The sequence below is a fragment of the Pipistrellus kuhlii genome, unplaced genomic scaffold (assembly GCF_014108245.1).
Source record: "Pipistrellus kuhlii isolate mPipKuh1 unplaced genomic scaffold, mPipKuh1.p scaffold_m20_p_15, whole genome shotgun sequence".
Classification (NCBI taxonomy): Eukaryota; Metazoa; Chordata; class Mammalia; order Chiroptera; family Vespertilionidae; genus Pipistrellus; species Pipistrellus kuhlii.
The window spans coordinates 16,604,614-16,620,785 of record NW_023425460.1 but is presented as its reverse complement, the minus strand read 5'-3'; the positions used below and the strand labels follow the sequence as shown (position 1 = coordinate 16,620,785).

The 16,172-nt window shown below is 37.0% G+C and overlaps 1 protein-coding gene across 4 annotated transcripts in view; it reads left to right on the top strand.

Moving 5' to 3' along the window:
* Positions 1-16,172, top strand: part of CABCOCO1 (ciliary associated calcium binding coiled-coil 1) — a 103,790-nt gene that overhangs the window by 9,981 nt on the left and 77,637 nt on the right. For all 4 annotated transcript variants that reach the window (XM_036438385.2, XM_036438384.2, XM_036438387.2 and 1 more), the window contains 2 exons: positions 5,028-5,197; positions 12,505-12,649. In XM_036438385.2, the coding sequence (XP_036294278.1) occupies positions 5,028-5,197; positions 12,505-12,649 (315 nt within the window). The remainder of the gene's footprint in view (positions 1-5,027; positions 5,198-12,504; positions 12,650-16,172) is intronic.

Here is a 16,172-nt window from a genome sequence, read left to right as displayed (position 1 = left end):
ATTGATGTCTAATTGCCCCCCTGCCAGCCTGTGCCCCAACTTCCCTCCTCTGCCAGCCTGGTCACCCTTAACTGCCCTCCCTTGCAGGCCTGGTGCCTCCCAACTGCCCTTTCCTGCTTTTCTGATTGCCCACAACTGCCCTCCCCTGCTGGCCATTTTGTGATGGCCATGTTGTGTCAATATGGGGGCAGGATCTTTGACCACATGAGGTAGCTATCGTGATCTTATGTATTAGAGTGATGGTCAATCTGCATATTGCTCTTTTATTAGTTAGGATAGAGGCCTGGTGCATGGGTAAGGGCCAGCTGGTTTGCCCTGAAGGATGTCCCAGATCAGGTTGGAATTCCCTTGGGGTGTGGGGCAAGGGAATTCCCTCGACCTTTGGTAGTTTACAGGCTGGCCATGCCCCCTGGCAACCCAAGCAGAGGTCCTGGTATCTGTGATTTATTTGTCTTCTTCAATTGAAACTTTTATCTGCTTGCTCCCTGGTGCAGCTATTTCTGTTGGGGTTTATTTACCTTCTATAATTAAAACTTTGTAGCCTAAAGTGGAGGCCTAGGCTGGCCAGGGCAGGTGGAACGCTTGGCTTTCTCAGTTAAGGGGCGGGGGGGGGGGGGGGGGGGGGGGACCCTAGCCTGTTCTCTCCAGCTCTGTGGCTGTCACCATTTTTCTTGGGATTTATCTTCTATAATTGAAACTTTGTACCCTTGAGTGGAGGCCTAGGATGGCCAAGGTGTGTAGAAAGCTTGGCTTCCTCCATTGCCAGGGAAAACCAAGCCTCCCTCCTGCTCTCTGTGGTGGTAGCCATCTTGGTTGTGGTTAATTTGCATACCCACTCGGATTGGCTGGTGGGCTTGGCTGGTGGGCATGGCTTGCGGTTATAGTGGAGTGATGGTCAATTTGCATATTACTCTTTTATTAGGTAAGATAAAAAGCCAGGAACTGGAACAACTGGTCGCTTTGATGCCCATTGGGAGTGGGGCCAGCCAGCTAACCTCCCAAGGCCCTTCCTCCCAGGCAGCCCCACTCCTGATTGCCCCCCTCCACCAATCATGAGCGGGGCCAGCTGGCCAACTCCCCATGGCACCTCCCTCCAGCTGCTGGCCCTTGATGTGCCCCCCACTCTATTTGGGGGCAGGGCCTCCCAGCCCACCACCCACAGCCCCTACCCACAGCCAGCCCACTCCCGATAAGCCCCGACTACCCCGATCAGCCCTTGCCCCTAATCCCCAGCCAGTTCTGCCCTCAATCTGCCCCCACCCCAAATTGGACAACCTCACATTGTCCTTCTCCTAGTGCTGATGCCTGATCTGCATCCCTCCCCAATTGGGGTGGAGCCTGTCTGCCAATCACCTGAGCCCCTCACCCCAGCCTTCCAGCCTCATCGGCCCCAATCTGGCTGGGCCAGCTGGCCAACCTTCTGCCATCTCCTCCTGCCTACAAGCCTAGCCCCAACCTCCCACAATTGGGGCTGGGCTGGCTGGACCCCACCTGTGCACGAATTTGTGCACTGGGCCTCTAGTTAGTCAATAAAAATCTTTACTGATTTTAAAACAAGTATTTCATGGTGATTTTACCATTTTTGTATAAATGAATGCTCATTGGCAATTCTGACTTTTAGTGTCAGAATTGGTTAGGAAAATTCATTAATTTCATTAGCATCACTGATTATGCTTTTAAGTAAAATATTATTTTCTCTTATTAAGTAATCCCAAATGTTATTGGTTATTGAAATGTAAAAGTTAGGTATTTAATACTAGGCAAAATAAAGTGATGCAAATGACATATCTAATATAGTTTACAAAGTATTTTTTAAAATATTAAATAAAAGATGTTATCTTCTATGCAATTAATATTAAGTAAAAGATATTGCAGACAAATGCTTTCAAGACTCATTACTGCATCATAAGTTGTACTGTGTATTATATCTTCTATGATAATCTTTATTTTTTAGTTATTGGTTCTTTTGTTATTTAAGATCTAAATTTTGAAAGTATTTTAATCTTTAAGAGTTGAGGTCTAGGACAAAGGAAATGATACAGAAGTTAGCACTATAGAAACAAGCAGATTTAACATATGTGGACCTTTTAAACTGTCTAATTAATAGAAATTATCTGAAGTAATCTCAAAATTTAAGACATCAATTTTGAATAAATGACACCAGTGTTATGTAAGGAGTCATTGCTCTGCAAAGTATTTTTTTTTAAATGATTTTTGTAATAGTAATCTGGAAATATTTACAATCAATCATTCATTTTTCAGTTAAAATGTATCATCATAAATGGGGATCACATACTACCTTTCAACATAACAGAAATATAATTTAGGTATCCTGTCACTAAGTGACAGAAGTATGCCAAAATCATACAGTCTGCAAAGCAATATACCTATTAAAAATAAATTATAGGAAATTAGCATATTTTCTACCTTTTTAAATTAAAAGTTGTACTCCATAAAAGCAGCCAACCAAGTAAAACATTAAAGGATCATTGAAACATATAGTGGCATATACTTCACGTAAAGCTAAATGTTTGGGTACATTTCTCATGGTCTCCTAAGTACTATCAATTATATTTTAATGTAACTCTGATTTTATGAATACATCTACTCAAATCTTGTTTGAAATAATGATAGGAACAAAATTTAAAATAACTATTTAAATACAGAAATAACACTAAGAGATCTTTTAATAACCTTTCTATAACGGAGCTTCCATGAGCTGTTCAATTCTTGCCTTAAGGCTTATTTCTGCATATCATCATATTTAAAAAATAAAATGCACTCCAATTTCAAGAGCATGCAAGAATAATGTAATATTTTTACTGAAAAATTTTTGGTGAGATAGTTATATCACTTATCAGGGTAGCAAAACTTCTTACGTCACTATTAAGCATCTTTTTCCCTGCATTTTCTCATGCCCAGATGTGGCCATCTCTCCCCTTCCCCCACTCATCTTTCCTTATCCCTAGAGAAAAAGCTTACAAATTTGACAGTAGGATATCGAAACTGCAGTCAAACTACAGTAGTATCTTGCTCCAAATGCTTCCCTGCACAATCTCCTTTGGGGTGAAATAACTAAGAATAGAAATGTTAGTCTTGCACTTCAAATTGAAGGTTAACATCTAAATGGTACCAGGAGAAGAGGTGCAGGGGATATGGGAAAGAGGCAAAGGTGGAGGATGTCAAAGAAATTTCACCAAAATATTCTTACTCAGGTAGTTACCTTCATTTAAATACAACCAAACACTAAGTATACATTCAGGCCAAATATTTCCATTTTTAAATGCATAGCATAGAAATGGCAGAAGGAGGGAACACTTAGGAGGAAGATAACTGCTGGAAACAAAAGTGCAGGAGAAAGGACTGGAAGCACATACATACATACATACATACATCCACACACACACATCTGAAGACACTAGACTGAGGTAAAATTATGCTCAGTCTCCTAGGGGAAGAGAAAACTGTGTAATGCATTTCTAGAAGCATTGGGTGCAACAGCACGATCAGGATGTAGAGATGGGAGCAGATGCTTCCCATATTCACAAGAATAGATTGTGTGATAGTAAAGAAATCATACCTACTTCTTTCTTCCTTTTCCCTACTAATTAACAAAAATAAAACTAGACTCATTGACATAAACTTATGTCATACAGAAAATAGCTTGTAATATGGCCAGGTCTGAGTGCTAAATAAGGAATATGCACGCAAGACATAGCAAGGGGGGGAAATTGAATACGGTAAAGAAGTCATAGACATAATACTTACATCAGAAAAATATAGCCATGAGTAGATAAAAATAAAGTAAAATATTTATTATGAATTTTAAAAATACATGGGAAGCAATCACCACAAGGTAAATCAGAGTACAAAACTAAAGGAAGAGATACAAAACAAAAGGAGACAAAATATGTAAACCAGAGTAGGAAAAAAACAATGTTGCAGAAATAAAATTTATAAAGCAGCCCAAGGGATAATTAACACTCTGAAAACACTGAGGGACATAGAATACAGTAATGAGAAAGTATATAAAATTAAAAGAAAATTGATTTGAAAAAATTTTGAAGGTCAAATAGAAAATTGTAGCTCTAGGGGAAAAAATGAGTAAAATACACATAATTGGAATTCTTTTTTAAAAAAAGAACAAATATTTAGCAATCTAATTCCAGAACATTGTCAGAAGGAAAAGAAACTTGATTGTATAATAGAAAAAGATAATGATTTTCAGAGAAAAAAAATAGTTGAGTTGTTATACTTCGAAGATACAAGAAAGGGAAGACTAGGAAAAGGAGAATTAGAAATGAATGAAGAGGAAGAGAAAGAAGACCAAATATGGTTTTATATTTTTACTAGAGGCCCAGTGCATGGATTTGTGCACATTGAAAGGAAATTAATTAGAAGGTGGCCTATGGGGTGAGACTGGGCAAGATGGGTGGGACACACTCTGGAGCCAACCTCCTGGGGTCTCTTCCTAGCAGGCAGCACCTGGGGCAGCTCCAGGGCTCCCAAGGGCATCTGAGGAGTGAGTGTGGTCCCTCCAGCAGGTGGGATCCCTTGGCCTGGGCCTGCAGGGATCAGGCTGAAACCTGCAGTCTGACATCCCCCCACCCCACCCCCCCAGGAGTCCCAGAATGCAAGAGGGCACTTGCAAAATTGCTGTCCCTTAGTAGCTCCTGCTTTGAGCATCTGCCCTCTGGTGGTCAGTGAACAACATACCTACCAACCCTTCAGCCACTCGCTTAGCCTTTTATATAGAGATATGCTCTTCCTCTCTCTCCCTTTCCCTCTTCTGCCCCTTGCCCTCCCTCTTTCTCTCTTCTTGCCCTTCCTTTTTCCTCTTCCCTTTGCCTTTCTATCTCTCACTCTCTCTCTCTCTCCTCTCTGTTTCTCATTTTGGACTTAGAATTTAGATATGAATATTTTTAGATTATAAGCATTATAAAAATATTTATATTTTTAAAACTGAAAAAAGGGACTGTTCAATATTTAATCTAATTTTAATACCTGAATTTTTCTTTTTGTTACAGAAAATTTGCCACATTTCTGAATTTCAAAAATCTTAAATCCTGTTTAAAAGAAGCCATTCTACTAGATTATTATGTATCTGGATTTTTGTGGGCTAGAGACATGGACTTTTCTGTTATGCAGTACTCAAAATTTATGACTTTACTACATACCTCGCTTCATAATCTTAAAGGTAAGTACTTTCTTCTTTCCTTTAAAGAAATGAAATTTTCTTTAAATTGTGTTGTTAAGCAAAGTTCCTAACTGTATTATGATTCCTTCAGTGAAAATTATATTTTTCCTTGGTATAGCAAAACCATATCAGATTTTCATTAAGTTGTAAAAGTTCAAATAATATTAAACAATATAAAAGTCTCTTAATTAATTTACTAGAGATATATTAATTTCATTTAAAAATCTTTTCAGTGGCATCTATCCAAAAAATATCAAATAGTTCAGATCTAGTTGGATATTTTTTTATAACACACACACACACACTCACACACACTCACACACACATGCATGCACAAACACACACTCACACACACATGCGCTCGCGCGCGCGCGCACACACACACACACACACACACACACACACGCCCATGGCGAGCACATGTGCCCTGGCTGGGTGGCTTGGTTGTAGCATTGCCCTCTGCACCAAAAGCTTAGGGGTATAATCTTCGGTCAGGGGGCAAATGGGAGGCAACTGATTGATGTTTTTCTCTCACATCAGTATTTTTCTCTCTCTTTCACTCCCTCTCTTTTTCCTTCTCTCTCTCTCCGTCCTTTCTCCTTTCTCTCTCTAAAATCAATAAGCATGTCCTCGTGTGAGAACTAAAAAACAACACATATACATCTTATAAAAAGAAAAATTCTAAGCAATTTTTTTTTAAGATCACAAAGGAAGTTTTCAATATTTGGGAAAAATCAACAATCATTGATGTGATTCAACATCACAAAGTTAAATCTCTTTAATTTAATTAAAAATATTAACATTCCAACAAAAATACCTAGTTTTTTGTTGTTGGTGTTTTATCTATATGATAGGTTAGTAGATAAGGTGATTCTAACAAAAATATAGGAAATACACACAAATAGCAAGAAAACCTGTCTTTTAAAAGTATGAGAAGATGTAACATATATTGCATTAAAAGTATTAGTATGCAGTAGTGTTTATGAAATCTCAAAACTTTAAACACAGTGGTGAATGACTGAGCAGGAAGAGCAAAAGTTCAGAAATAGTCTCAAGCACACAATAGAATTCAGTATTTGATAAAATGAAATCTCAACTATGTGGTGAAAAAAAAAATGTACTATTCAGTAAATAATATTGGGACAACTAAGTATTCATCTAGAAGAAAATAAAATAAAATTGGATCCAGCTTCTTTCTGTCCATAAATCAAAATATATTCCAAATGGATCAAACACTTAAATGTAAAATAAGTGGAACTATAAAAATGTTAAGAGAAATCATGGTTTAATTTCTTTATAACCTTGGATGAGGAAGACGTTTATAATTATGCCTCTAAACTATAGAACCATAAAGATGAAGGAGTTAAATTTGATATATAAAAGTTAAAAGTCTGCAAAGCAAAAATACCAAAAAAAAAAAAAAAAAAATCAAAAGAAGAAAAAGAAACTAGGAATTATTGTCTCTTGCACACCAGCAAACAATTAAGTTCTGAATTATAAAAAAGAGCATGCAGAAGCAGAAGAAAAAGTCCAATAATGCAGTAGAAGAATTTGCCAAGAATGTGACTAAATAAATGCAAGTGATTCTTAAGCAAATGAAAACTTCAGCCTTAATGTTAATAAGAAATATGCAAATTGAAACTACACCAAAATGTAATTTATCATATATCAGATTGACAAAACTGTAAAATTCTGGTAACATCCTCAGTTGACAAAACTGGAAGAAAACATATGTGCTTTTTTATTTTATACATTAAAAAAAAACCTGTAGCCCTAGCCTGTGTGGCTCAGTTGGTTGGGTGTTGTCCCTTATACTGAAGAGTTGCCAGTTCCATTACCAGTCATGGCACATGCCAGGATGGGGCTTCAATTCCAGGTAAGGGGCCTCCCTTCCCAGGTTGCTGGCTGCCAGCTGGGGCCTTCTTCCATTCCATGCCACCCCCTTGTGGTCAGTGCATGTCATAGTGAGCGATCAAACTCCTGGTCTCCTGGTCGAATTCCCAAGGGACACTTTGCATATTAGCCTGATAGATAGATAGATAGATAGATAGATAGATAGATAATAGATAGATAGATAGTTTAGTGCAGCAGTCGCCAACCGCTGGTCCATGGACCACTAGTGATCTGTGAGGTCTGAAAGATTGGCGACTGCTGGTTTAGTACACATACACATACATATACACACATATATTTCTTAGCTCTGACCACAAAGAGGGCCTAGAGCAATGAGCATACCCAGAACCCAGGTCTTAGTTTATAATTTTATTCTTCAGTAAAAGAAACCAAGGCTCCTTAGAAAAATGGCTGTAGTGGAGTAAAGGCATAAAAGATTAGCCTGGGGCAACTTTAGTAGCCAAAAGCAAGTACTCAAAAATGAAAATGATGGGGGCCCCCCAATATCCAAACCTGGAACAATTTGAACAAAATACAATATTGCCCTAGCTTATTTGACTCAGTGGATAGAGTGTCGGCCTGTGGACTGAAGGGGCCCAGGTTCGATTCCACTAAGGGGCACATGCCTCATACATGGCTGGTCTGCCCTGAAGGGGGTCCCGGATCAGGGTGAGGGAGTGTGCAGGAGGCAGCCAATTGATGATTCTCTCACATCATTGATGTTTCTATCTTTCTCCCCCTTTCCCTTCCTCTCTGAAATTAATAAAAATATATTTTAAAAAATACAATTTTAAATTATAATCTAAAATGTAAAATTAACATCCTTTAACCCTCAGATATAAATTAATGAATTAATAAGTAATAACTTGGAGTATAATAAATCTCCCACATAGAATTCTCAATAATTTATGTACATAGTTTATCCTCAAGAAGTTGAAGCACAAATTCCCACCCCTTAAGTGTGGGCTACACACTGATTTTCCTAAAAAGAGGACAGTATGGAAAAGGGAAATACGTAACTTTATAGTAGAGAAGCTGACAAATACTACCTCTGCCAGGTGTTTAAGGCCAACACTGTTGGTGAGAAGCCATATCAAATAGCATAAACCCTTGGCATAATGTGATGAGAATGGCACTGTGGGCTTGCTCTCTAAAACCATTAACCCCTGTCTAACCATGGTAAAAATATCAGACAAATCCAAATTGAAAGACCTACTACAAAATACCCGACTAGTATTTCTTAAAACTGTCAGAACCATCAAAGATAATGAAAGTCAAAAACTGTATAGTCCAAGGAGACATGATGATTAAATGCAGTGGAGTATTTTGAATGGGATCCTGGGAGGGGAAAAGTCTTCAATAAAAGCTAAGAAATCCCCCCAAAGTATTTGTTCACTAGTTGTGCCAAATGTACCATAGTAGCGTTAATGGGGAAAACTGTCTATGGGGGAAATGGGAGCTCTTTGTGATATTATTGCAACCTTTCTGTAAATTTAAAAGTATGCTGACATTAAAGTCAACTAGCAGGGATTAGTCTCTCCCTAAAATGAAATATGATGCAGCTATAAAAAAGAAAGAATGAGGAAGCTTTCTAAGTATTGCATAGGAAACTGTATATTGTTACTGAGTAAAGCCAGGTGAAGAATTGTGTGCTTTTGCATGCTATATGTACAAAGAAATGCTCAGAGAATACAGAGGGGAAAAAACAATTATCAAAATCTTCTATAGGGAGGGGCGTGGGAACTGGGCATATGGGCAACAGGAATTGAAGAAAGTCTTTTCATAATATAATGTTTCACATGTGATTTTTTGAATCATGTGAATATATCACCTGTGCAAAAACTAGATTGTAAAAAGAGAATATATGACATGAACTTTTGCAAACTCTGAACTAAGTATTCAAAAATTAGAAACAGAATTTTAAAAAGTAAAACATTTTCATAAACCTCAATTCCAAATCTGACAAGATATTTCCATTTTTAACTTTTTTGCTATAACTTATAACTGACCCGAGACTCTTTCTTTTACATGAAACTTTATATTGTTGATATCAATTCAAAAATGAGTTTTTAAACTTGAGCAGGTTCCATCTAACTCCACATTAACTATGAGAGAGTGAAAGTACATATGTAAAACCTAACCAGAAAAAGGCAAGGGATCTCGTTTTTCCTTCTGGAAAAAAAAAAAAAAAAATCCCCTCAAGCCTTTAATCCCAGGAAGGTTATAGTAATAATCAGGAAAGAATGTAATCTTAGCCAAGTGTGCTAGAGAAGAGGTAAAATGCTAAGATTAAGAGTTGTTGGCCATAGTGAGCATTCCCACCCCAGGACATTCTAATAGAAAAAGCACTGAGGAGCCCAGTCTGGGCTGTTAGCTATAGTGTGGTTGATCATTGTTAATAAAAACTAGTGTGGAAACTGCATTTTATACTGACTCGGTTTCTGATCTGTTTCTTGTCTCAAACTGGTGCTGTGTTATCTATCCACAAGGCATCAGTTCACCTGGAATCAGATGGGATCAACTGAAAGATTGTGAAAGATACAGGATTTGTACAGTTCTAACAATATACATTTTGGGGCTTAGTTTTTCCAGGGTCTGACCAAGGACAAACTGTAAAGTATTAGACAGACTGGGTATTGGCTTCTCTCTCAAGGTTTGTGGACCTAGATTGATTCCCCTGTTTATAGCATGAATATTAATAAATAACCATAGAATACTTTTATCACGTTGACTTGTTTTTCCCCACATTGGTATGATAATAAAAATAGTAATAGGTAAAATGTATTATATATGATTAAACTTGTGCCTGTCACAGTGTCATCTGCTTTGTCTCATTTAATTCACACATGATCTTATGAGATAGTTCTATTATTCTCCCCATTTTTAAAGTGAGAAAAATAAATGAGATTCAGGGAGGTTCAATAACTCCTTAAGGTCACGAAGTTCAACCCCACTGAGGGAGAGCTTGTCCTACTGATTACTGTATCAAATGTGCTTGTGTTTGGTTGTGTTAGTTATTGGACCCTCACAACAGCACTGTCACTTTGAAAACTGATACTACTCTCATTTACAGATAAGGAAAATGAAACTCAGATCACCTAGCTAGTAAGTGGCAGCTATGAGGTACAATCTTAAGCCTTCCAACTGATTATAAGTCGTGTGTTTTTTCATTACCCTAAAATTTGAAAGACACATTTTATTTCTAACAGCCCCTACCATTCAAATGGTTTAATCTCTTATATTTTAATCACATCACTAAATGTGATTTTAGAAGAGCAAATATTTCAGTTAGATAAGTGAAAATGTTCTTAATTTTTAAAGCTGTTATCTATAAAAAAAACATTAGAAATTGAAAAACAGTTTTAAAGAGTCAGTTATATTTCAATATAAGTAAGTAGTCATTCAGATACGTGTATTTTGTGCTTGATAAATATAATTACATTTAGAATTATAATAGGTTATCTAAGAATTTCTTTTTTCTGAAACTCTAAGTAATACCATTTTATTAGTAAAACAATTCACATTTTCAATCCATTCCTTTCTGAATTGCTTTTATACAACAAATTTTTCATTTCTGAAGTTACTCCCACTATTATCAAAAGAAATTTGGTATGGAAAAAGAAATATACAATAATAATTGAGCATCTCTTAGGATGATACAGGAAAGCCTAGTAAGTCGGCAATAACTGTGTATCTGACATACATAAAAGATGGAGGGAGCCTATAAAATATGTAATAGTTGTCATTTATTAAACCAGATTAAATTGTTACATAGTTAAGTTTTTTGCTTTCTAATTTCTATAAGTAGGAAAGAATCTAGAGTAAACAAATTACAAATTAGTGTTCATAGTATCTTCCTAAAATTTTAAACTACTGTTATTTTATTAGTAATTTGGGGGTGTAGCAGTTATATCCCAGAGATAAAAAGTAGATGTGTAACCCAGAAATCACTGGGTCCAATAGTCAGCCTATCTATATATATAAAAGGCTAATATGCAAAGTGTCCCTTGGGAGTTCAACCTGGAGACCGGGAATTCAGTCTTTCTCTATGATGTGCACTGACCACCAGGGGGCAGTGTGGAACAAAGGAAGGCCCTGGCCAGCAGCAGGAAGGCCCTGACCGTCCTGATCACTGACCTGGCCTAGAGACCCTACACATGCACGAATTTCTTGCACCAGGCCTCTAGTGTTCTCATAATTCCTCTATATTCTATTTTCCTACCTCCCAGAAAAAGTCACTCCTTTAGGAGGAAGTGGAAGTTTATTGATGGTTTTCTAAAAATAAAGATATCTAAGTTTGGTTGGGATTAAGAGGGTAAGGTTCACACTGAGCAACACCATTCTCCCCAAAGCCCAGTCATCTCCCACCTGCAGCCTGTCCAACCTTGCTTTTGCTATAGCTTTTCAACACTCCAACCCAAGAATCCTCCTTTTTATTTCCATACTGCAGTCATTTGTCAGCATATAAAGGGCACTCTGGACACTCCGTATTCTTGGATTCATCCTTGGGATGAGGGGAGGAGAGGTTGTGTGTGAATTTTAGATATTTGCCTGCCACAAGTAAAACGAGCATAATATGACCAAAGATGAAAAGAAGACAAGAGATAATATATGTGTTATAGACACTATAAAAGTTCTCTATCGTTTTTGACATTTAATTCTTTTTCAGCTAAACAAATTCCATACAAGATAGCATTACTCTATTGTTTTTAGTTGCAAGATAACAGACCTCAACCATGGACTTATTTGTTTGTTGGTAATGGTGGCAAAGTGGAGTCCTTGTCACTCTTTTGCACTGTCATCTGGCTCTCACCATCACCACCACCCATAATTTGAGAAACAGCTTACATAAGTTATAAGCCTATAGCTTGGAAGAGAAAAAAAAATCTTGATGTTTTACATAAAAATCCATATTTCTGGCATCTATTGAGAATCTCCAAGCCCAAATTCCCACATGGTAACAATCAGCTAAAGCCAAGTATTGGTCGACTGCTCATTTATATTTTCAGCTCTGAGTTCAGTTCTGCTGTCTACTGTGACTGAATCTACTATACAGGCCTTCCTCACCGGCTAATCCAACCAACTTTTGTGTTGTTTCCATATGTGCTCTTATTTTGAGATCATAAAAAAAATATATTTATTTTCCATTTTAAAGTAATCTTTAGATTTCAAATTTTTTTGTGTCTTAAAATGAAAACATAAGATCTTTAGACAATTTATAAATGTTGGGTGTGTCAGCTGCTGTTCTTTTACACAAAATATAATTATTAAGTTATCATAAAGAAACAATAGTTTAAAATTTGTCCTCACAAATACTGAAAGCACATTTTTTCACATTAAGGACATCTTGGATTATTTTGTTCCAAAACATCTATCAAAACAATTGCTTAAAGCTTCTCTGAATTTTATTTCAGCATTGCATATGTCCTTAAAAGATAGCTTACAATGGCTTGGAGAAGTTATGGCTGAAATTGGACCAGCCCATGTACAGAAACACGGAAAATGGAGTATCTTTGATATAAAACAAGCCAATGCTATCACTGATTATTTAAAAATCAGGTATGGATTTCTTTTTAATCACAATTATTTTTTTGTCTCATATCTTCTAGAAAATATCTTCTAAATAGAAACTAATTCAGTTTCTAGCAAAGTTTGACATTTATAGAAGTTATATAGTAATTAACCCAACTAATAATTAGATAATGTTCAAATCATCCATTCAATAAATAAAAGGACATTTATCAATTTAGCTAACTTTCATTTTTAAAAAGAAATTCGTGTTGGGCAAGCAAAATTTTATTTATAATGAATTGATCTATGCATTTATTTTTTTCTCTTAAGTCTCTAATACCATTTTATAAATAAAAGGATTATTTTTGATTTATCAGACATGATTACAATGGGATCTATATTTTATGTAGATGGCCTTTGTGTCAAAATTTCACATTTTAAAGAGCAACATTCATCTCCACTTAAATATTTGTTTTAAATGCTTTGTACTAGAAATTTAAAAGATTTATGTATATATACTTCCTCAAATTTATTAGCTGTCTGGAAATATTTTGTAGTATTGACCAGTTAAACTCAGTAATTGTTTCTTTCTGCATAGAAAATGGTGGTATATGGAGAGAAAGTATTTTTATTACAATGATTATTCTCTAGTGAATTAAGAAATCTGTCTTTTCATTTAATCTGTCACAGGGTCTGCATTAGAGTTCTTTTTCTCTCCCAGGGAAGAGAGATTTTAGAGTTTGAAAATATTTAAACAAGAGTTGGTAAAATATTTCTTTTGTCTTACTAAAAGCTTCCCTGAATATCTTTGTTCTCTAATACTGTATACTGCAGTGTTTTCCAACTTTAAATTTTAAAATTTCAAAATAAAGCGTGCTGCATGATGTCCTAGACATGTTCATGATTTGCTTGGCAAGGATCCTGGTTGTAGTCTGGGAGCTTTTTAAATATTAATGTGTTTAATATGATAAGATTTGTATAGTGATTTCTGGCATGAATTAATAATGGCACATGATATAATGTCTTTATATAATAGCATTTAATATAATATGATGTCTTCCCATAAAAACATACCTGTAAAGTGTCTCTCCCACTAAAGCCACATTAGTCTTCATATCAATTAGAATAAAGCAGTTCCTGTCGGGGGAGAGGAGGGAATGGCAATCCAGACTGGAGGGAACCTGGTCCCAGGTCTTTCTGCCTCTCGGGGTTTGGGACACTGGGCAGGGGGAATCCTCTGTACATTCATATAGCATCCTTCTTCCCCTCCTCTCTCTCTTTGAAACTGCTAAGTCTCTTGCAGAGCACATTTTTACATCTAAGTTCTAGGCCCAAGAGGCTTATAATGGTCATTGGAACTGGTCCTTAACCACAGCAGCAAAACCCATGCAGGCACCATAATAACACTTTCTAGATGAGGAAAGATGGTGGCTCTTTTCTCTTTCATCTCATATTTCTCATCAATATACTTCTTACTTCAGAAAATGGTTCAGGAGAAATGTCAGTCTTAGTCACTGTTAGGTCCTAACCAGGGTAACCACTTACCAAAGGTCCCTCCTCTTCTTAAAACAAAAGCACTGTTTCAGAGAGTCATCATATAAAGTATACAAAATAAATCAGAACTATATTTGATGCTACTAAATCTTTATATTGTGACTTTAAAGAAATTATACATTTTCAATGTACATGTTACATTAAAAAAAATATCAGTTAGTAGGATACCTGGAATTGATACAAAAATTGTATAAAGAGAAATACATTTCTATAACACCTGTTCAGAATGCCTCATAGATCCACAAATGTAAGTTCAGTGGCAATTAAATCATATATTTTTCACTTTAATGACTATAAAGAAATTTTATAAATATGAAGCTAACTCAATTATTGAAAGTATGAGCATGCTTCAATTTAACCTGATATTAAATTTACTCAACCAGTGAAAACCCTCGTCAATTTAGGGAGAGCAGTTTTTAGAACATGACCCCATAGAACATGAAACTTAACTGGCATAAAATTGAAATCTCATTTGATACTGTGAATAGTGTCTAAATCAGTGATTTTTAATGAGTTTGCCATGCCATAAGAATTTCTAAAATACGTAATATTTCACTATTTAGTCAGGGGCACTGACCTCTTTTCCCTTATATTATAAAATTTAAAAATGACAACAGCCAACACAGTAGCCATCCAGTGTAAATGAATCAAAATTATACCTATTTTTTTGTCAGATCAGCAAAAAAACATATTTTTTTTTTTGGTGTGCCTCATAATTTTAGTATAATTAGTTTATGTGGCCATGAGATGAAAAAGGTTGAAAATTGCTGGTATAAATTATATATTCTGTCATGTGTCTGTGAGGTTAAAAAACTAGTACTGTAAGTAAGGATGAATCTTCTTGAGCAGTATACACATTTGCAAATGTTGTATACCATCTATATCACATGTGTCAAACACAAGGCCCGCGGGCCAAATCCATCCCGCCAGGCCTTGCAATGTGGCCCGCACCACACTGTCATCACTGCACTCCGCTGCGTTTCCATCACAATGACAGTTTATGACTGTTTAGTAAACCATTCGGCCCGCGATTTAGGCTGGATTTTAGATTTTGGCCCCGTCTCTGATTGAGTTCGACACCCCTAATCTATATATATGAAAGCCAAGTGGTTGGAACAACTGGAACAACCAAAAGAACTAGTTGCCATGAGACACACTGCAACTGGCCAGTCAGCCTCATTGTGGGGAAGGGGGAGCCCCTTCCCCTGCCCAGATCAGGGACAGGGCCAGCTGGCCAACCTACTGCAGCCACCTACCCTGGCTGGCCTGGCCCCTGATTGACCCCCCCCCCCCAACTCCAATTAGGGGTGGGGCCAGCCAGCCAATCTCCCACATCCTCTCCCCCCCATGGACCTGGCTGGATCAGCCCCCACTGTGGGGGGCCAGCTGGACATCACCTGTGCACAAATTTGTGCACCAGGCCTCTAGTATAAATATAAATACTGCTGCAGTTTTTTAATTAAGACATAATTTGGATATATATCTGGAAGCGCACACTTTTTATTGCATATTCTACCTATCCCCTGGACTTAGGTGAAGGTAATGTGCACAGGCATATATGCAATATGAGAAAATCAACACTGTCCCTTTGTGCACAACAAGGAATTGAACTTTCTGGCGTAGGGTCAGATGCCTGACCCATTTTCATTCTCGGTATTTCTTCTTTGATTTATGACTAAGACAAGCTGTTTAGCAAAGTAGTCTGAGGCTTGAGCCTGTGGGAAGTCTAAAGGAAGAGGGAAGAAATTTACTCTCATTGCAGAGGTGTCACAGTTAGCTCCCATGGGAGGTCATCTAATATTTCTTGGTAAAGTTAGAGAACCCCAGCCAAGGTGAGGACCAGTGTGGGGCAATGGAGGCAACTTGACCTGCCCCTGAGTAAGGTGCCTCCCTCCCCTCCTTTGCCTCGCCCTAATCCTGGCTTCATCCAAACCTTGCATCTTTGATCACTGCATCCATGTCACAAATTTCCCTTTGTCCCGGGAAAATCTAATCACTACATGTAATGAGGAGAATA